General features: G+C 60.9%; 1 protein-coding gene across 1 annotated transcript in view; it reads right to left on the bottom strand.

The window, feature by feature from the left end:
- The window catches only part of PDE10A (phosphodiesterase 10A), a gene marked incomplete at its 5' end in the record, with an annotated part of 124,367 nt that extends 103,024 nt beyond the window's left edge, over window positions 1–21,343 (bottom strand). The window contains one exon of the mRNA XM_079780166.1: window positions 20,494–21,343. Within this exon, the coding sequence (XP_079636292.1) occupies window positions 20,494–21,343 (850 nt within the window). The remainder of the gene's footprint in view (window positions 1–20,493) is intronic.
- Between the last annotated feature and the right edge of the window lie 704 nt (window positions 21,344–22,047).

Raw genomic sequence — 22,047 nt, 5'->3', positions numbered from 1 at the left:
AACGCCAAAGCCCTATTTCAACAGGAAAAGGTTGCCTGCTGTACAGTTACCGTAAGCCGCCGACGGCAAGGTCTCCAGGGCAACACCGACACAAGCGCAAACATCGCAGGCCCCGTGCTCCCGCTGGGCAAGCACCGGGGCCTCTGGGAGCCGCCCCGTGGCCGCTGGGGAGGCCCCGGGCCTCTGCTCTTCATGTTCCTGCAAACGCCAAACGCACCATCTTATCTGCAGACAGACCTTTACGCTCACGTGGCGACGGAAAACCTCTCCCTACCCAGGACCCGTGGTGCGTGTTAACAAAGCAGTCCATCTTTCTTACCCTGGTCAGGACAAACCCGGGAAATCCACCCCATACGCTACCCCCACGCAGTCTATGAGATGAGCCCACACTCAAGCAGGCTCACCGGCTACTTCCAGAGAAAGCTGACACACACACACACACACACACACACACACACACCTCAAAACAAAGTTATAAGAATGGCCCTGCCCTAACCGGTGTGGCTCAGTGGATAGAGCGTCAGCCTGTGGACTGAAAGGTCCCAGGTTCGATTCCGGTCAAGGGCATGTACCTTGGTTGCGGGCACATCCCCAGTAGGGGGTGTGCAGGAGGCAGCTGATCGATGTTTCTCTCTCATCGATGTTTCTAACTCTCTATCCCTCTCCCTTCCTCTCTGTAAAAAATCAATAAAATGTATTTTAAATAAAGAATGGCCCGGAGCAGCAGATTGGGCCTGGAGACAGGGACTGTAATTTCATAACCCACATGGGAGGTCTCCGGTCTTCGCCCTGACACACAATGTTGAGGATTAAACGTGATCATGGAAAGGAGCGTCTGATTTTACCACAATTCACGGCTTTGGGGACTCTTCGTGGGAAGAATCCAGGCCGTGCGGCCGTGCCGGAGCCGTGCATTCCCGGTGGCCGTGCCCCCGGGCCCAGGGACAGCGGTGTCTGCTCCCGTCTGCCCCACGGCAACCGGAGCGCTCACTATCCCAGCGGGAAACGGCTGCACAAGCAACGATCTTGCAAAAACTGGAGAGAGGCCCGGCCAGCGTGGCTCAGTGGCTGAGCGTTGACCTAGGAACCAGGAGGTCATAGTTCGATTCCCAGTCAGGGCACAGGCCCGGGTTGCGGGCTCCATCCCCAGTGGGGGGCGTGCAGGAGGCGGCCGATCCATGATTCTCTCTCATCCTGGATGTTTCTCTCTCTCTCCCTCTCCCTTCCTCTCTGTGAAAAACAAACAACAACAACTGGAGAGTGTGTCTGGGCGCCCCGTGAAGACGCTGTGAGAGACGGGGAGCTACAGACACGCACCTGCTCGATGGCCCGCGTGAGCTCGCTCTAATCTGGCGTTATCCTCCCTACTGGACGCGCTGCCTGCCTCCCAGCCCAGCCTCCGTGCCAGCCGCCGTCACCCGTGGAGGGAAGTGAGAGGGGACCTCACCTGGCAGCCCGAAGCCGCCGCTCCAGCCAGCTCGCCATGACCTCCCCGGGGATGATGCACATGGACGTGCTCCGTAAAGGACCTAACACGCGCCGAGCACCGTCCTGAGCACCTACTGTGTAACTAATGTATCACCCTATGGACACGGGGCCATTATTCTCACTCCGTGTTACAGACGAGGTAAGTGAGGCGAAAGGAAGTGAGGAGGCTCCGTCGCAGCCAGTGGTGAAGGCCAGGGTGGGGGCGCGGTGGGGTCCCAGGACCCGGGCACTGAGCCACGGTGCCAGGCAAGGGTGGCACAGAGTGTGGGACACAGCCGACACGAGAACCAGCAGAGAGGACCACGCCGCTGCCCCAGGGGCCGATTCCGAGGGCCGGCCACACCCCCTGCCCCCCAGGCCTGCGGGCTCCCGGGGCGTGATGGTGGGTGGCGGTGACACAGGCACAGACGTCGGACATGACCCCCCTGAGTTAGAAAACAGACGCTACATCCCGTCCACACTCAGTGACACTTCGTGAAGCACCTACTGTGTGTCGGGCAGCCGGGCAGAGCGACAGAGACAAAGGGATCGTCGTTAATGAACGCCAAGGCTTTGTGCAGTTCCAGGGGTCTCTTCTCCCCCGGCCCCCCGGCACGGGCGGGACCGGCTCTGGCTGGCACCCGCTCCAGCATCCTGGCTGCACGGGCTGGGGCGTGGCATGTGCAACCAAGGCGGTGCCCGCGCAGAAGCCAGACCCGCTGGAGGCCCCGCAGCCGAAAACCAGTTTCTGAAAACGTGTCTCGTCTCCACCCCGGCAGCCAGCGAGGAGGTGCTTTCCCATCCTTACTCTGCCCAACGCCCTCCCCACAGTGCCCACTCCGCCCTCCCGGGCCCTCCCTCCCGCACTGGCCGGAGGAGATGCTATGGGTATCGTCTCCTCTAAACACCGCCCCAGGCTCTACGCTGGGGGACGGGTCCAACGCGAGGGGACACCCAGTCAGACTGAGGTCAGGCCTTTAGAGAAACACCTCCGTGTAAGGCAGTGATGGCGAACCTATGACACGCGTGTCAGCACTGACACGCGTAGCCATTTCTGATGACACGCGGCCGCTGAGGCGGCCGCATGCCGAGGATGAAACATTTGCTGCTCCTGAGGATGAAACATTTGCGAAATCATGTTTTTTCCTCAAAATGACACACTACCCGAGTTATGCTCAGTTTTTTGGCGAAGTTTGACACACCAAGCCCCAAAGGTTGCCCATCCCTGGTGTAAGGGCTCCTACTTTTGGGGAAAAAAAGAAAGCTATTTGAACTTTTCTATTTGGAAATGATTCTAACAGGCAGCACACCCACCTTCCCTTTTACTTCCACTCCTGATTCTCATTACTTCAGGCTCAGCGGGAGTGAAAACCAGAGGGAAATAAAGCCAAATGCAAAGGGCTTTTTAACGAAGAGGGAGGGAGGGATGGAGGGGAGGGAGGCATGGAGGGAGGGGGGAGGGAGGGCTGACTCAGTCATTTTGTCATTTTACATCAAAAACAAAATCTAGCTCTCAAGAAAAGTAACCGTTGTCTCATCCCAGCGCTGAGCTGTCTTCTGCAGGGATGCGCGTGGTCCGCGTTCCTGATCCAACCCCGGGCGCCCGCGACCACGCTCACTCATCACACAGTCTCTGCTGTAAACATAACTACCGGGATCGATGCCACAAGAACAGAACACTTAAAAAGCAGGGGCCGTGAAGTCTTAAAACGCGATCCTTTAACGACCTCCTAGTCCAAACCGGAACACGGGGAGCTCGTCCTCCCGAGGCGAAGGCCCACGCGGCGCCCACGCGCCCACAGGTATGTGTTCAGCTGCCCACCTGGGACCCAAAGCAGACTGTGGAGTAACAATGGCCAATGAGCGGCGACGCTGAGGGAGGAGAGCGCACGGTGCCACGCACACGTTAGATAACAAAGGGGCCTGTTCGCCCTCACATTGTGTCCCCGGATCCTCACAAAGGCTCCGTGTGCGCGGAACTTCCCAGCCGACAAAGCTCTTTTTTCACCATTTCATCTTCATCTGGAGCGAAAGAGGGAGGGGGAAGGCGCTGTCCACTTCACAGCCCGGCCGGCGTGGCTCAGTGGCTGAGCGTTGACCCATGCACCAGGAGGTCAGGGTGCGATTCCCGGTCAGGGCACAGGCCCGGGTTGCGGGCTCAACCCCCAGTGTGGGGTGTGCAGGAGGCAGCTGGTCAATGATTCTCTCTCATCAAGGATGTTTCTATCTCCCTCTCCCTTCCTCTCTGACATCAATAAAAGTATATTTAAAAAACAAAACAAAGGCAGACATAAAGAGCGACCTACGTAACATCCAATGGGTCCAAGTTCTCAAAACTGCAGGCCTGTCCCCTTTTCCGTGAGAATACAAGAAATGCAGAAAATGCACAATCTCCAGATGTTGAAAATGCTTTCAAACTGCCAAGATTGCTTTCAAGGAAGAAACATCCTGGTGGCTTTTGTTTACCGAAGTTTCAAAAATTCCTTTAGAACTTGCACGACGTTGTTTCTGTATTAATACTATATGTCTAGTATTAAGGTTTTATACCACTTCCGAATCACTAACCATAATACCACTTCCTCGTCTCTGCCCATCACAGCTGCCAGCACCATCCACCAGTGCCACAGGCTCTCCACCTGAGGACACGCGGGTCTGAGCTGGGAGACGGAGAGAGGGGGCAGATGGGCCAGCGCGCTGAGCAGCGGGTCAGATCCTAAAATAGGAGCTGCTGAGCCTTCCCAGGAAGCGGGCCAGACTGGGAGCGGCCAGGGACGGCGGCCCCAGGACGGAGGCGGCAGGGGCCTCCCTGCCCTCGGCCCCGCACGGCCCCGGGCACAAGGACACCCCCATGCACCTCCCGGGAGGTCACAGCTTCCTCTACAAAGCAGCGGCGACACGCTAAGGATTTCTGCAAACTGCTCTGCGTTTCCTTTTCTCTTTCTGTATGAAAACACTCAGGTGAGCCTCCTAACGTCCTGGAAACAGTACAGATGTGAAATTCTTACAACGTGAGAAAATCCCAAAAGGTTTTGACTTAAACCAGATGTGCTGGTTCCAGTTTGAAGGAAACGTATTAAGGGGAAATTAACATCTACCGAGCACCCATTCTACAGAAAAGGAAATTCCCAGAAACGTAGCAGAGCTGAGATTTGAGCCCCAATTTGACAGTAAAATTCATGCTTCCAGGCACCCCCGCTTCCCGGGAATGCTTCATCCAGTCCCTGCTTAGCGAGGGATCCGTAGTGGACCCTCTGCGAACGTAAACTCAGCCGACCTCACGCTCACAGGGTCCAAGAAAGACAGATCGCTTCTGGCCTGCTAACACACTCATCGCGCAGGGGCAGAGGGCAGGGGCGGAGGGCGTGGCCGAGGGCAGGGGAGGGCCACGGCCACGCCGTCTGGAATCCGTCTAAGGTTTATGAAGCGCAGCCCACGGAAAAGCGGAATCCACTTCGGAACTTAAAAACGCCTGCGTGTCCTCTCTGTGGTCTCAAAGCGCTCCAAAGAGCACGGCAGATGACAGCGCAAACCCCTCCGACGACGCGTGGCGTTTCAGGTTAAAACGAGACACGCAAACCAGGCCCAGAGTGAACTGTGAAGGGGTTAGGATGCGGCCGCAGAACTCGCCCTTCCCGAGAACTGCTCACGGGCACAGTGAGAGCGAATGACTAGTAAAGGGCTCACACAAAAGGTACTGTGCTCTGGCTGGTTGCTCAGTGGTTAGAGCGTCGGCTCACAGACCACAGGGTGGGGGTTTGAGTCCTGGCCGAGGGCATGCACCTCGGTCGTAGGTCGATCCCCAGCCCTGGCCGGGGGCAAGTTCAGGAGGCAACCTAACGCCCGACCCATTTCTCAACACCGCGGGCACCCCCATTTCCTCACTGAGAAGTCGCCAGTCCCGAAGGGTTAGGCCTGTGGTTGGCAAACTGCAGCTCGCGAGCCACATGCGGCTCTTTGGCCCCTTGAGTGTGGCTCTTCCACAAAATACCACGGCCTGGGTGAGTCTATTTTGAAGAAGTGGCGTTAGAAGAAGTTTAAAAAACTTGGCTCTCAAAAGAAATTTCAATCGTTGTCCTGTTGGTATTTGGCTCTGTTGACTAATGCGTTTGCCGACCACTGGGCTAGGCAGTACCGCAAGGGCCAGCAAAGAAGGGAAAGGAATAGGAGTGCACTGTGTGTATCCTTCACACACACACACACACGCACGCATGCACGCGTGCGCATGCACGCGCGCGCACACACACACACACACGCACGCACAACACGCACACACACTGCTCTGAGGCTCGCTTCTAACAATGGCATTTGTGCAACGCTGAGGTCATCGCCCCACCCCGAGCTGAATGCCTCCCTGTCTCAGCAACACGGGTGCTTCCTGCCGGAACCCAGAGACGAGGCATCACAACAGATCGACTCTCAAACATCTGGCCAGGACGCCTCTAAAATCACATCAACACAAAACAGAAAGAACTCCGAGAACACCGAGGGAGAGAAGGCACGTTCCCTACTGACGGCCCGTGACGGAAGGACAGGCACACGCACAGCGGTGCCAAGCCCCACAGCCGGCGGCTGTGCCGTCTGGTGAGGAGCGAAACCAAGGAGCGCTGACGGCAACCACCAACAACCCTGACCCCACACACAGCCCCGGGGCCTGAACAGCTGCCAAAGGCGTTTGCGGGCTCCACGGAGGGAAGGGACCGCGAGCCCACTGCCCCCACGCCCTCGCCACGGCCCCCTCCCAATCAGGAGCAAGAATCGTCCGCCGTCCCCAAACCCGGGCCCACGAGAAAGCCGTGCTTCGAGCACGAGGCTAAGGGTGTGCGTGTGCCCACGTCCCCACCCCGGGCCCAGGGCGCGTGCTGCGCGCTGTCCGTGGGGGACCCCGGCAGGACGGGTGTCTGGGTCAAAGCCGTCTGTCGGGGCGCTGGAGGCTGACATGGACGGCTGGGGAAGGGCTCTCACAATCCAGGAACTAGGAAGGACGCGGCAGCTAAAATAAAACCATCGGGTGGGCCAGGAGGAAATAATAGCAAGTGATGAGACAAAGGAAAACATCAGCATCGCACACGGAACACGGAACCTAACCAGGGTGATACCCACACCGAGGGGCCGGGGGAGACGCCCCCTCAGTGACTCAGAGAAACCGTGTCTGTTAGCGTTAACCCCAAAATAAAACCGGGCACCGGATCGAAGGCCGATCTGAAGAATCCGGGGCCGCCCCGAAGGCGCGGCCAGGGGGAGGGCCCGTCCTGCTCCTGGGACCCCCTCTCAGGCCTGGCGTCTTCCGTCGGTGCCATCCGCCCAGCTTGGCGCCCACCCCCGCCCGCACACGTCCACCCGCCGTGGGATGAATGGATGCGTGAGTGCCCGCTGTCCCTGCTCCGGATGAAAGCCCCAGGGCTGTGACATTAGACGAGGTGACCATGAGCGGTGTGGCCCCGTCCCGTGGGCTTAAGCGGCAGGACCCCTTGAGGCCACGTTGCCGCTAGCTTGACAAGTGCGAGAATGCAGAGCCCACGCTTCCACGCGCGGTGTCTTGCCAGAACGTAGTGACTTCCACCCGGGAGGCAGGCTGGGCAGCCCTCCAGCCGTTTCAGCAACAGCTCGGAGCGCCGGCGTGAACCCGCCGACGGCATCCGTCAGGCATCGCGTTAAAGGGGACGTGCTCGCTTTCCCATCTCCAAATCTGGGCGTGACGTGGAGAGGCGTGGACAAGTATCGGGGTACTGATGCGTGTGGGGGGTAGCAGTCATGGTTTGACATTTGGGGATCTCAGGTACGAGCAGCAAGTGGGAGGCTAGAGGAAGGCAGACATCAGCGAAACTACTTCAGGGCTGAGAACTCAACTGTGATCTCAAGAGGGAGACGACAAAACCACGGCGAGATACATGGCGCCACCCCAAGCAGAGTGCCTGCGGCTACTTCCGTGGCATCTCAGTGAACTCTCATTTTTAAACTTAATTTTTGAAAAGGTAACCAGTTACAAGATTCAAAAATCCCAACATGTAAGAAGTGTGCACTGAAGTCTCTAAACCCATCCCCGCACCCCGCACCCCCTGCCCCCCAGTCCTCAACTCCCATGGCCACCCCACACTGCCAGGTAGGGGTGACCAGCGCTTCTGCCGTTTCTGCCCAGTTTCCGTGTGATTTTTTATAGATTTTTATTGGTTTCAGAGAGGAAGGGAGAGGGAGAGAGAGAATCATCAGTGGTGAGAATCATGGATCGGCTGCCTCCTGCACGTCCCACACTGGAGATCGAGCCTGCAACCCAGGCCTGTGCCCTGACCGGGAATCGAACCCTCACCTCCTGGTTCATAGGTCGACGCTCAGCCCCAGAGCCACGCCGGCCAGGCTCTGGCCAGTTTCTTTAGGCAACCACAAGCAGATACAAGTATATGACCCTCTCTAGCACAGAAGTGTGTGGGTACGGAGTGTATTGCCTGACACTTCGCTTTTCTTTACGAAGGGGTGCATCTGTCATACCTTCAGTACATCTGTTTCCCGTGTACATCTGCAAATTTCATTTCGCCAGATTCCCTCCGGACAGACCTTTACATGGTTTCCCGTGTTCTCTCTCAGCCGTTGCTGCAATATTGCCTCATTAAGTCACTTTGCCTATGTGTTAGTCCAGTGGTCGGCAAACTCACTAGTCAACAGAGCCAAATATTAACAGTACAGCGATTGAAATTCCTTTTGAGAGCCAAATTTTTTAAACTTAAACTTCTTCTAACACCACTTCTTCAAAATAGACTCGCCCAGGCCGTGGTGTTTTGTGGAAGAGCCACACTCAAGGGGCCAGAGAGCCGCATGTGGCTCGCGAGCCGCAGTTTGCCGACCACGGTGTTAGCCTCTCTATCAGTAAATTCCCAGAAGCAGAACTGTTGGATCAATGAAGCCATGCATTTTTTAAATACCGATCGATACCGCCCAACTGCCGGGAGTGGACCCGCGTGCCGGCTTCCTCACGAACCGCCCACGGTGTGCACAGGGCCCCTCGCTGCTGCAAACCGGGCCGGCGAGCCTGGCGCTCGGCGCTATTTTCACCTGCGTTGCTCCCATCACGAAGGAGGTGAGCATGCTTCCTTTGTCCACGTTCTAAAAACGGCCTCCCCGTGCCCTGGCCCTCCTTCCCACCGGGCTGTTCTTCCTCCTCGCCGTTTCTGGGAGCTCTCTCCGCGCCAGGAAGGGGAGCTCTGTGCTGGGATCTGAGCGCCGAGTGTTTCCTTTTCTGGGGCAGACGTTCGAGAACTGCCCGCAGCCTGTGCTGCCCGAGCTTCAAAGGCCCGGCAGGAAGTGGCCGAGGGCGGGCAGAGGGCAGGGCCACCGCTCAGGCCTCCCAGGAAAGGGTCGCATTGGCTGACGGTCTTTAGGGCCATAAAAATGTTTTCAACGTTGATAAACATCAAGCTTTTCTTTCAATACTTCTGAACTTGGAGGTTACATGTAAAGGCTCTCCCCACTCCAAGGCTAGAAAGAAATTTCCTTGTATTTTTAGGGTTTCTTTTTATATACAGTTGACACTTAAACAACACGGTTTTGAACATACAGATTTTTTTTTTTATTATTGATTTCAGAGAGGAAGGGAGAGGGAGAGAGAAACATCAATGCTGAGAGAGAATCATCGCTCAGCTGCCTCCTGCACGCCCCACACTGGGGATCGAGCTCGAAACCCAGGCCTGTGCCCTGACCGGGAATCAAACTGTGACCTCCTGGTTCACAGGTCGACGCTCAACCACTGAGCCGTGCCGGCCGGGCGAGAATTTTTTAAACAAATACACAGTCAGCCCACCTTCCTTATCCCCGGGTTTTGCATCTGCAGATTCAAACAGCTGTGGATCCAAAGCGATACTGCGGATGGCAGCTGGGCGTCCACGGATGGGGCCGGCCGTGTGCTGCGCTGCATCATTCCACAGCAGGGACGTGCGCATCCACCCACAGATGGGGTGTCTCGGGGCTCCCTGGAGCCCATCCCCACGGCTACCAAGGGATGGTTGTAGTCGGGTTATTGGGAGGTCAAAAGGTGTACAAAGACTTCCAACTGTATGGGGCTTGGTGCCCCTAACCCCCACGTTGTGCAAGGTCAAAGGTATATATACAGGGTGTCCCAACATACACACACTTTCACAGCGGAGAAAATGAAATGAAAATGAAATGCACTTTAATCTTGAAAATGAAATGCACTTTAATAAACTCTGCCTCCAGAACTATTCAAAGTGTGTGTAGACACATTTGGGGGCACACCCTCTGTGTAAACATCGGGTCCATTTGGACCCGATGTGTGCTGTGTATCCAGTGAAAGTATGACCGGACTATATTTTTCCTGGGTGACCAGGCGTCTCACACACCTGTACTCGATTCCCGATTGCCACTCCTCTTGGGTGGGACGACGCTTTAAAAACACACCGATTCCTCGGGTGCTCGGTCTATTCTAAGACGCTTCCATCCCGCGGATTGCTCTTCTAGTCAGTTACATGCCAGTTCCCAGGGCTTTCGCAGCTGAGGTGTTAGAACTAGGTCTTCGATCTGCCTCAGAATAAGCAGAGGCTATAATTAATCGGGGACCCAACCAGCATTATTCTAAAGAGGCCTGATGACCGATGGGATGAGACTGCTGTGAGCAGCAGACTTCTGACTCTGGGGCAAAGGGACGCTGGAAGGTGCGTGACCCTGGCAGCGATGAAATGACCCGGATCACGGCATCCAGGAGCCACGGAACCAGACCTCCTTGGTCTTCCTCTTCCACGTCTGCCTGGGAAGCTGCTGAAACCACAACTCAGACACGCATCGTCCCGCCACCTACGAGGAAGGACAACTTGAACCCGGTGCACGCACACAGGGTGCTGGTGCGGCGCCTCCTCCCCCGACGGCTCCTCCCCGGGCTGGCCGCGATTCTGGAAGGTTCCTTCTAGCCTTTGCTCCGGCACAGTGAGCAGCTCTCCGTGCAAACTTGCTCTGACATAGACCCGCCAACTTCACAAAGTCCAACTGTGCGTGTATTTTTATAAGTAACCCATCGCATCCAAACACGTGGCACGGCTTCCACACCTCGTGCGCACCTCTCTCTGCTGGCGCAGAAGTTGTTTCCGTCCAAGTAAAGAGCGTCTCATTGATGCCTCGGGAGACGACACTGAGGCACCCACATGCTCTGAACCCTCCCCGCTCCTGCCATCACCGCCCGGGACGCGCTGCCCTGCGGCTCCGCTCGGGAGCAGAGCGTGCTCTCCAGCCCCGCGCCCGGGCCCGGTGCCGAGCATGTGCTTGGATTTCATCAAAAATAACAGTGACGACGCATCGAACCAAGTTCCACGTTACCAGCAACGCTGAGTAAGCACCTTATTTCCTTATTTCCTTCCTTTCGGGAGGACTGATCTTTGGAAAGGATCAGTATTGTGCTCGGCACGCGTGCTGGGCACCGAGGTGGAGACAATGAATGAAGGAGCACGGGCCGGCGGGAGACACACCAAGGCAGACAGGTCTGCGCGCAGGGCTTCGGGAGGCCCAGAGGAGAGGGCCCAGAGCCGGAGGGAGAAGGCGGGGACTTGGGGGACCCCACGGGCAACCGGGAGGCCAGGCTCCCAGGAGGAGGAGACGCCAGGACCAGGCGGGCGTGGGGGCACGCGCGGAGGCCGCAGAGGTGCCCGCGTGGAGGCCTTTGCGGGAGCAGGTTGAGGGACGAAGACTTCACGTGGGCAGTGGAGGCCACGAGACAGCATTCCGTCCGCCCCACACGCTCCCTGTCCACGGCCGGCAGCAGGCGGAGGCCGGGCTCTGACCTCGGCTCCTCCGCCGATGACAGCGGCTCCGTGAAGGCCAGGAGCAGGTGCGTCCGCACGGACTTCTGGCGGGGTGAGCCAGCAGCTGGCACGGCCACGAGCAGGGACATGTGACACGCTCTCAGGACACTGTGTCTCCCCACCCCACCCGCCCCCACAAACGCGTCAGAGACCTCCTGGCCGCCACCAGCTTCCCCCCGCACTCGTCCTCTGGGGCAGCCCTGGCCGCCATCAGCTCATTCATCCCACTCGCTGTTCTCCGATTTCTCACCTCCCCGGGACCTCCTTCCAGGGGGCTCCCTCCCTCCGCCCCTCACACCAAACACTCGGCCTCCCCCGGCGCCTCCTGCCGGGCAGCGCTCAAGATGTGTGTCGAGGGCACGAAGAGTGTTCATTCTCTCTGGTTCCACTTATTTTTTTTAAATATTTTTATTGATTTCAGAGAGGGAGGGAGAGAGAAACATCAAGGATGAGACAGAATCATGGATCGGCCGCCTCCTGCACGCCCCCCACTGGGGATGGAGCCCGCAACCCGGGCCTGTGCCCTGACCAGGAATGGAACCCTCACCTCCTGGTTCACAGGTCGACGCTCAGCCGGAGCCCCGCCGGCCGGGCTGGTTCTCTTTGTTTCTGACGCAGAGCCCTGCACTCACTGTGCCCCGTCCCAGGCCGGCCCGTCTCCAGTACCAGAAGTCTTCCTCTTCCGAAGTTAGGCTGCAACCACAGCACTCTCTCTCTGGAAGCTCGCGATCACCCGTCGCTCTCTCCCTGCGCAGTCCCTCTCCATCCCTCAGCTCCGAGGCTCACTCCCTGTCCCCCTCACCACCCCCCGCCCCCCCCGCCATGCCTCGGTGCCTCGGCGCCTCCTGGCCGCTCACTCTCCCCTGACCACACGCTGCCCATCCCACTGCCCACTCCGATAGGGTCCTGTGAAATCGCTGCCAACGTCCCCCCTCGCCCCTCGGCCCACCTCAGCCCCTTCGTCCTCAGTTCTCTCCGAGGAAACGCCCCGTGCCACCATGCTCCCCTCCGTCTTCCGTTCTCTCCGTCCTGTTGCGTCCAGCTCCTGTCCCTCCCCCAGCACAGAAACATCCCCGTGGGTCCCGCCTGGGGAGAAGGCCCGCTCCCGTCTCGCTGTCGCTGTGGGGCTGTGGCTCTCCCCTCTCACTGAGAACCAAACGGACACACTGGGTCCCCGCGGGCTCCCGACCCACTAAACGCAGGCCTCCACCCACCAGCGCCCCGGACAGCAGTCACACGGGACATCCGGCCGGTCACTGACTCCAGCTCGGGGGCACCTGCTTGTCTGTCCTCAGGTTCCTCCTCCAACATCTGCGACGCATCCCGCCGCATCCCACCGCCACTCCCCCCAGGCCCCCCTCGCAGCCCAGCGTTCTGCAGGCCTCTCCCATCACCTCCGTCCCCTCCCTCTTCCCACGACCTGTTCTGCTCAGGGTCCCCTCGGGGCCGCGGCCCCACCACCACCTGCAGAGCCACAGCCCGGAGCTCTCTGCAGACCCGGCAGGGACCTCGCGGCCACCAGCTGTCCAGCCGCCGGTCCATCTGCAGCTCCGGGACCCCAAGTCCCGTGACACCTCTCCTTACCCTCAATGGGGGGAGGCGGGGGGCACGACCCCATGATTTTCAAAGCCGTGATTACAGTCTTCTTCTCCCGTCCGGACCCACCAGCTCTCTGATTCCCAGACTTCATCTGCCCACGGCCTTCTCGACAGGCCCCCTAAGTCCTGCGCGGGCGCCTCAGGCCTCCCGGTCCGAGCAGCACCCCGTCCCAGGGCGCCCCTCCTTTTTAAAAGAAATATTTTTTATTGATTTCAGAGAGGAAGGGAGAGGGATGGAGAGAGAAAAACATTAACGCTGAGAGAGAATCACTGAAGGGCTGCCTCCTGCACGCCCCCTACTGGGATCAAGCCCACAACCCGGGCGTGTTCCCTGACGGGAATCGAACCCAGAACCCTTCAGTCTGCAGGCTCATGCTCTATCCACTGAGCCACACCAGCGAGGGCGAGGCGCAGTTCTTGATTCCTTTCCCGCCCTTTACCCCCCAAACCCAGCCCCCCTGCACGCTGATACACCTGCCTGCACACACCTATGGGTAATGGAGCCACTTCGTCTCCATCACCGCCACCCTCACCCAGGTCACGTGCCTCCTGCCCTGGCTCCCACGATGGCCTCCGTGCGCTGTCTCCTAGGTCCACGCACCACCCTGCAGCCGCCACAAGCTGCCGAGAGCACCAGCCACGTATCGCCCACCTGGTTACACCCCCGGAGCTTCCCTGCTCCCACAGTGCAACCCAGCTGCCCCCCGACTGACAGCCCCGACCCGGCAGTGCCCCTGGGCCTCATCCCACCCCGTTCCGCTCGGCTCCCAGGCCCCAGCAGCACCCCCTTCATTCTGACCCTCCGACCTGAGTCTCCCTCCGCCGGGGTGCTCTGCTCCTCGGGGTCCGCACAGCTGGCTGCCTCTGGCCACTCCGAGCCCAGGGTCACTGCCGCTCCCCGGGAGGCCTGCACAGCCCCCCAGACTGCAGGAGCCTGCAAGAGTCCATCTGAGCTCGCTGCAGGCTGCGGCGTCTGATATTGCTGACGTGTGCGATGTTTGGGGTGTGTGTGTGTTTGGTTAGCATTTACACCAGAGGCATGGGCACCCTGCAAGCAGGAATCCCCGGGGCCAGCCACAGTACCTGCCACAGAGTCGGTGCCCGATACCGACATCTCCCGTTCTGAGCGCGGACCCACCACCCACACCCCCAACTTTGCATCCAGAAACCCAGCAGCCACCTGTCCTGCCTCTGCCTTACCCCATCGCCCAGACCTGCTCCTATCACCGCTGCCTCTCCCTCCGTCTCCCCTCACTCCCACCGCTTCTCACCTGGTGGGTTCCTCTGCGCAGACGTCAGCCTCCGCCTCCCCACGGAAGCCTGCCCCCCCAGGGAGGTGGCCTCCCACCTGAGCCGCCTCCCTCCCTGAGCTCTCCGCATCCTTCCAGGCTTCAGGGTCCAGGATAACTGGGCCTGAGCCTCAGCCCCGGGGAATCTCCTCTTGGCCGCACCACCCACCCTCCCGGGCCCCGGCTGTTTCTGATGGCGGCCAGTGGCCCGTGGACGTGCCCTCGCGGCCTGCGGAGAGGCCACCAGGCTACTCCCTCCAAGCCCGCGGCGGCGGCGGGGAGAACCTGACGTCACACTCGGATGGGCCCCTCGGGGAACCTCTGCAGGCCGCCTCAGAGCCTGGGCTCCCTGCCCTCCTCTCCTGTGTCTCCCGCAGCTGCCGGCGCCTGGGAAAGGGACTGCCTCCCGGGGGTGAGTCCTGGCTCCCCACGGAGGCCGAGAGCGTTCGGAGCGTGGCCTTCCCTGTCTTCGTGCCTTGAAGACAGCACCACGCTGCCCATTGTTTCTCTTCATCGGTGAGTTTCCAACACAAATACCTGAGCACCTTCCACCGGTGTGCCAGCCACCCGCAGTCCCAGGGCCCTCCGCGGCCGGCTCCCGCACGGGGAGGGCACGGGCAGGCACAAGTGAGCGAGCAGGCCAGCAGTGAGCCAGAAGCTTCCAGAGCGTGGCCAGCGCTCACTCAGACCGGACAGCGGCATCTCCCGTGCCTCAGGGAGCCCACCGCACTGCACTGCGCCCGCCCTTAGCCCAGGGCCGTGGTCAGCAAACTGCGGCTCGCGAGCCACATGCGGCTCTTTGGCCCCTTGCGTGTGGCTCTTCCACAAAACACCACGGCCTGGATGAGTCTATTTTGAAGAAGTGGCGTTAGAAGAAGTTTAAGTTTAAAAAATTTGGCTCTCCAAAGAAATTTCCATCGTCGTACTGTTGATATTTGGCTCTGGTGACTAATGCGTTTGCCGACCACTGGCCCAGGGGGATCGGCTCAAACAGCTCATTCTCCTCGCGAAGGAAGTTAAAGTGCTCTCGAAGGAATTACACCTGCGAGCGCTTTCCTTTCAAGGGAGACACAGCCCTTCGTGGAAGTGACTTTTCCTCCTGGTCACACTCCCCGAGCTGTTCTTAAACAAACAATTAGCGCAGCATTAATTGGCGGAAGGTTCGCCACACCGTGTTCCACCTGCCACCCGGTAAACACCGCCTTCACCTTTGCTTAGTCACCCGGCGCGAGGCGTTTCTCCCTCGTGATGAGGACTTTTAAGACCTGGTCTCTTAGCAACTTTCAAATACGCGAGCTAGCGCTGTGACCTGCCGTGGCCACGCTGCACGCGACCCCAGCCCGGGGCGGACTTGTTTTATGGCCCCGCCTGCGCATGTTTCCTTGTGGGGAAGACGGCGCTGTGTGGTAAGTCATCGAAGGTGACTATCAGGCTCAGATGAAGGAAGACACCACCTTGTCCTGTTGCACTCTCATTCGAATTTTTGCAGATTTTCTTTGTTCGCCCAGGGGTGTGTGTGTGTGTGTGTGTGTGTGTGTGTGTGTGTGTTGTTGTTGTTGTTGTTGTTTTTCATTAAAAGAGACATGTCGTGCCCAGCCAGCATGGCTCAGTGGCTGAGCATCGACCTATGAACCAGGAAGTCACAGCTGGACTCCCGGTCAGGGCACATCCGGGCTCAATCCCCGATCGTGCAGGAGGCAGCCGATCAATGATTCTCTCTCATCATGGATGTTTCTATCTCTTTCTCCCTCTCTCCTCCTCTCTGAAATCAATAAAAAAATGTATTTAAAAAAAGAGAGAACCGTCGTGCAATTTAAGTTAACGGCCCTAAGTAGTTCCACCCAGTTCACAACGCTTGCCCGGGGGGTGGCAGTCCTTTCTGATGACTCTAGTCGCCGGCATCTCCAGGACACCTGGTCTGCCCAGCCCCGCCCTGGCCTGGCTCTGCTGTTCCCGGACAGGTGTCCACCTCTGCAGCCCAGGTCCTCCGAGGACACCGTTCTCATGACTTCCGTCTCCTCCAACAGCTCGCACCGCACCGGGCCGCGCCACTCCCTGCTGGCGACTGTCGGTGGGCCTGCACCCGCCTCTGCTGCCGCGGCTGGCCTGGCCCCCGCGCGTCCCCGACATCCGGTGACCTCAGCCTCACCAGGCCCAAGGCGATAAGTGAGACGTGAAGTCCAGGGGAGCGTCCATGCACTCATCTCTCTAGCTCTCCCGACGGACCCTGCTTGTGTCCGTGTGTCCAAGGATTGGCCACACAGTGTCGTAGCCTCAAGAAGCTGAGCAGGAGTGATGCGCGCATAGCACATTTCCAACCACAATTCCTGGAAACGCGCACCCTTTCTGTGCTGAGTGTTTGAGAAACAGGCAATACCCTGCAGCTGGCATCACCTGCTGTCCCTGCTCTCTGTGCCCGCCCGCCCGCCCTCCTTTCTCTGCCGCTCTCCGCCTCACCCAGAGCAGCCGGCGGGGACTCCACACCCTCAGGGAGGTGGGCACGGTGAGAGCGAGAGCCACGTTCAAGGTCTTTGAGGCTCCCGCTGGCCTATCACAGTGGCACTTCTCGGCTTCGCTGGCGCGCGCGCACACACACACACACACACGCATGCACACGCATGCACACGTATGCACCCCTGCAAAGTTGGCTGTTCGGTCTCCCAAGGGCCTGGTGCTGTCCCTGTGCAGACATTTTCTATCCCAACCAGCAGCTTTCTGAAAAGTTCAGAGGTCGGCACTCCAGGCAGACGGTGGGATGAGATGAAGTCAGGAATGGCCTGATGGGGACGGAGGGGGACCACTGACCTGGGAGCGCCGGGCATCAGTGCTGAACCCGCTTCCAGGGGGCTCGCCCACTGGTTGGTTGGCGGGTCGGTTCCTCGGGATGGAGGCCTGGCCAGGGCAGCGCCTGGCACGGGCGGGCAGGAGCTCTGAATGAGTTTGTTCTGTGCGTGACGGAGTGAAGCAGCGAAGCAGCGAATCGGTGAGAACCCGATGCGGGCCGCGGGGACGGGAGTGTAACTGGGGTATCAGAGCTGCGACACGAGGCGCTTTCTGGTGGCCACTAAGGTCAGACAGGCATTCCTTCAACGCAGTGGCTCCCAGCCTGTTTTTGGCCACGCCCCCCCAAGCATCTCTATAACCCTGATGCCGCCCCTCCCCCCGCCGTGACACATAAGCCTTCTTCTTCATAAAGTGAACTCCTAGTCACGTGGAGGAAGCCTAAAAGGCCATGAACTTGGTCTAAACAAGCTTCCAAAGAACATGGCATCCATGAAAGAGAAAAAGAAAAGAACGAAAGGACAGTTGAGGGACTGAGGAAGAAATCACTAAGAAATTGTTAAAAAACAATAATACAAAGTGATATGAAAAGTAGCAAATAAAGTTTCAAAACATATAATAGAGAACTGAAATGCATTAAGTATGTCACAATGTATATTTATATACCATACATGAGGCACTAGAGCCATAAGAAATGCAAAACATTCACTGTGAATAACTCATTCTCGAATCGCCCCCCTTAAAAATCAAATCGCCCCCCTGTGGGGCGTGCCCCCCCCCCGTGGGAACCACTGCTCTAACCGGTAACTGACCACAGCCCTTTGCACAACCACTTGCTTATCAGACCAAGAGGTCCCACTGAAAGGGAAGAGGGAGTCAACACAATTAACCTACGTCTGTGCCCTGGCCGGTTTGGCTCAGGGGCCAGAGTGCTGCCCTGCCAACCAAAGGGTCAAAAGTTCGATTCCCGGTCAAGGGCATGTACCTCGGTTGCAGGTTGGACCCCTGGCCCCAGTCGGGCCTCGAGTGGGAGGCAACTAGTTGATGTCTCTCTCTCATCTCACATCGATGTTTCTCCCCCCCACCCCCCACTCTCTCTAGGAATCAATGGGAAAAAATACCCTCGGGTGAGGACTTAAAAATAGTTACAGACACATCTGCATGCGTGTGGGCATCTTTATATTCTCATAGTATCCAGATTTTTTTCCAAAAGTCTCATGTTAACTGCCAAGTACCTAAAAAGTCTGCCAACTTGAGACACTTCAGCAATTCAGACAAACGCGGCTGTCAGCAATGACAGGAACGAAGACCCCAACGTGGAGGGTACAGCGTCCCATCAGAAACTGGCTCTGTCCTGTAAGCATCGGTCTAGCCACGGCCCACCTCCCCGTGAGGTGGTCTAATAACAGACTGACCGTAAAGGTGCCTTCGTACTCACGGCCTCAGCCACGTCCCAGACTCCGTGGTCTGTTCCTGTTCACACACCAGGCGACCCTCCCCGCCGCCTGGGCCCACCAACAGAGCAGCAGCACAACAGCGCTCCAAGGTCCCCTCGTGGGCTTCTCCCTGTGGGACTTGGCAGGGGGCCCCCCATGGCCCCTGTCCCCTCCAGACCCCCTGTCCTTCCAAAGGGGAAGCCGGCTGGGGTTCCCCTGGGACCACTTCACCCCACTGACCTGCTCACCTTCTCTCTGCTCCATAACACCCCTCACCACAGGCCCACCCCAAACACACACACACACACACACACACACACACACCCCGCAGCAGGAACCACCACCTGCAAACAAAACCTCATCATCTTAGGAGACGGGTCCCATCCGATGCCCGCACCCCTGTCTCCTCAGCACCCGCCTCTCCCAAGAGCCACGTTGTCACAGGGGAGGGGTGGCAGCCTCCAACCAGCCCACGCGGACAGCTGTAAAAAGTAGACGTGGATTTTTTAAGGAGGAATTGACAAGAGGAGGGGGCAGGCCAGCCCTGTGCACGTCAGGTTCAGCTGACAGCTGGCACTCTGGACCTCCCATCACAGCCGCGGGGCTGCCTCAGCAGGTGCCAGTGTCCACGCGGAAGGCACCTCTGGCAGCAGGCCAGCCCTGGTGCCCATCCCTCCTCAACTGCCACCTCTCTGAAGGCATCCACCCTGCAGGTGGGGCGGGGGCTGCAGGTACTGGGGCTGCTGCACCCATCAGGCCAGGGGAGGCACAGGACGGGGGGCTCAGCTCCAAGACCAGGGCCCATACCCAACAGATGAGGTCAAGCAGCCAGTAGGAGCAGAGACCAGAGCTGGCCAAGGGGTGTGAGAGAGACCACGGGGCCATGCTGTCCCTGAATCTCCACCCCACCCCCAGCCTGGGAGGCAGGTTCGCTGGGAGGGGAGTGGTCAGCCTGGTCCCCAAGGGGCCAGGCTAGCACGCCCCGCGGCTGCACCCCAAAGGCACCCGGACAAGTTTCAGCCGCGAGGAGGGGCTGGACCCAGGGTGCCGGGAAGCCCGGACCGGGAGCAGGAAGCCCAGACCGCAGCCGCGCCGGGAAGAGTCGGCCCGGAGAGGAGAAGGCGCCGCGGAAGCGCGGCTCCCCGGGAGGCGCAGACAAAGGCTCCGCGCACGCGGTGGATGCTGCGCCCGAGCCCCTCGCGCAGGGCTCGGAGGAGCCGCGCCCCGACTCTGCCGGCGCCAGAGTCACCGGTGAACCGCGGCCCGGCGCCCCGGACCCCGACCTCACCTCGCTCGCCCTCCATCGGCAACAAAGGCGGTCCCCTCCTCTGCGCGCCGGGCGCCCCGGCCCCTGCCATCTCCCGCCTCCCTCCCGCTTTCTGGCGCACCTCCGCCGGATCCTTCTGCTCCCTCTCCCCCCTCCCCCGCGACACGCCTTCTGCCCCCCTGCTCCCCGCGCTCCATCTCACACCGGGGCTGGGAGGCGAGGTGGCCGGGCTCCGAACCCGCAGCGCCTCCCTCCTCCACCCCAAAGCCCATTGTCCTCGCCTTCACCAACGCGAGCGCCAGCTGTCCCCCAGGATCTGGAGAGGGGTGCTGGGTGGGGGTGCGCCTTCTGCCTGGAGGCGCAGCCGTCCCCACCGGCTAGTCCTCGCTCTGGAACAGCCTCATGGGGTGGAACGGGGTCATGGGGTGGGGCGGGGACACTGAACCCCGGGGGAACACGAGAGAGCCTTCACCACTGGGCGCGCGGGGTTCGGGGCCATGGTCAGCCCTCTCCCAGCCGGGGGTCTCCACGGACCCCGCCTCCCCCAGGGAAAGAAGCGCGCTCACTCCTCCTGCCCCGGGGTCCCGGGCTGAGGAGGGAGGAGCCGGGCGGACGCGGTCCGAGTTGGGAGTGTGGAGACGTGTCGGGGACTGTGGCCGGGACAGCCCAGGGCGGCCACGCGGACAGCAGGTCCGGTTCGAGACGCCCAAAGCCTCCGATCACCCTGTCCCGCGCGCGCGGAGCCTGGGAAGCCCAGGGTCCCGCACCGGCAGGCGCTCCCGCGCGCCCAGCCCGCGCCCCTCGGGAGAAGCCGGCGGGCGCCCCGCCTGCCCCCCGCGGGGAGTGGGGAGCAGCACTTACTGGGGCTCAGGAAGCACTCCGTCAGCCTTCGGAAGCAGCTCGTGTGGTTAGAAGGTCCATCTTCCATGTCGGAGCCGAAGCGCAGCGGGGCCGCGGCGGCGAGGGCGAAGCCTGCGCCTCCGGGCCGCCGCGGGGTCTGGCCGCCACCTCCTGCGCTGGGGCCGAGGCCGGAGCGGTGCCCGCCGGGGCCCGGGAAGCCCGCGGAGCCCGCGCGGCGGGCGGAGGGGCCGAGCGGGAGCCGGGGCGGCGGCGGCAGGCGGGGCCCGGCGCGGGCCGGGAGCAGCAGACCCAGGAGCGTCGGGGAGAGGAGGAGCCGCCGCTCGCCGCTGCCGCCGCCGCCGCGGGGACTGCCGCCGGGGGGGACGCTCAGGGGAGCTGCCTCCGGTCCTCCGCCGCCGCCAGCATCGCCGCCGCCTCTTCCAGCCGCCGCTGCGCCCTCCCTTCCTGGGAGCTGCGCGGGGAGGTGGAAGGCAGATGAGGAGGGGACGAGAGAAGGAGGGGGCAGCGGGGGCGGCGGCCAGAAGTAAAAGGAAGATGGAAAGGGGGAGGGGACAGAGGAGGGGAAGGCGAGCGCGCAGGGAGCGCGGGCTGGGACCCAGGCGCCGCGCGCAGCCAGGGCACCGAGGCCCCCCGCGGGCCTGGCGCGGCCGGCGCTGCAGGGGGGTGGGCGCGTGGGCGGGGCGCGCTCGGTCCGGCCCCGGCCCGGCCGCTCGGGGGCTGCGCTCCCCCCGCCGGCCGCGCTGCGCTGGGGCTCCAGGCGGAGTTTGCCGGGGCCGGAGCCGGGCGGGTCCCCGGCTGCGGGCAGGGGGGCCTGGGGGCGGGGAGCGCGCGGCTCCTCGCGGTTGGCCATGGCCCTCCTCCTCCGCCCGGCCTCGGCGGGCTCCGCCCCCGCAGGACCTGCCCTCCGTGGCCAGACGGCCGAGCGTCGTCCGGAGCTTCTCGCCCGTTTCCGCGCCTCTCGCGGCCCAGTCTTCACATCGTGTTTCACTTTGGGTGCGAGGGGGCCCGGGCCGCGGCGCCCGGCTGCTGGCGCGCACAATCCGCGTACTCCGGGCCGGCGCGGGCTGCGGATGGCTGCTGCGAGCGTGGCGTGGGGTGTGCGCGTTCCGGCGGCCGAGCCGCGGCCACTGCTCCAAAGCCGCGGAGAAAAGCGCCGCAATGCCGCTGCCCGTGGAGGCGGTGGCGGTGGCGGCGGCGGCAGAGGACGCCCACTGGCGGAGCGAGCGCTCCCCACGCCGCCGCGGGCCGCGCCCACGTAGCGCGCCGCGCGCACAGGCTCCAGCACCCCGCGACCCTCCGCCGACCGTGTGCACCTGGGCGGGGGCCAAGGGGCAGGGGTCGCACTGCGCCTGCCTTTTCGGACCCTAAACCCAGCCCAGCAGCGGCCCCAGCTGTGCGAGCCACCTCTGCTGCCCCTCGTCCGCGCCTGCAGGTCCGGTTCTAGACGCCCAAAGCCTCCGGATCACCCTGTCCCCCCTGGCGGCGGGCCTGCGGCTCCCGCAGCGCTGTGCACCGAGGTCCCCCGGCGTTCACACTGGACGTTGGGTTGGGGTT

The sequence above is a fragment of the Cnephaeus nilssonii genome, assembly GCF_951640355.1.
Source record: "Cnephaeus nilssonii genome assembly, chromosome: 9".
In the NCBI taxonomy this organism is placed as follows: domain Eukaryota; kingdom Metazoa; phylum Chordata; class Mammalia; order Chiroptera; family Vespertilionidae; genus Cnephaeus; species Cnephaeus nilssonii.
This window is presented reverse-complemented; position numbering and strand designations above follow the sequence as displayed.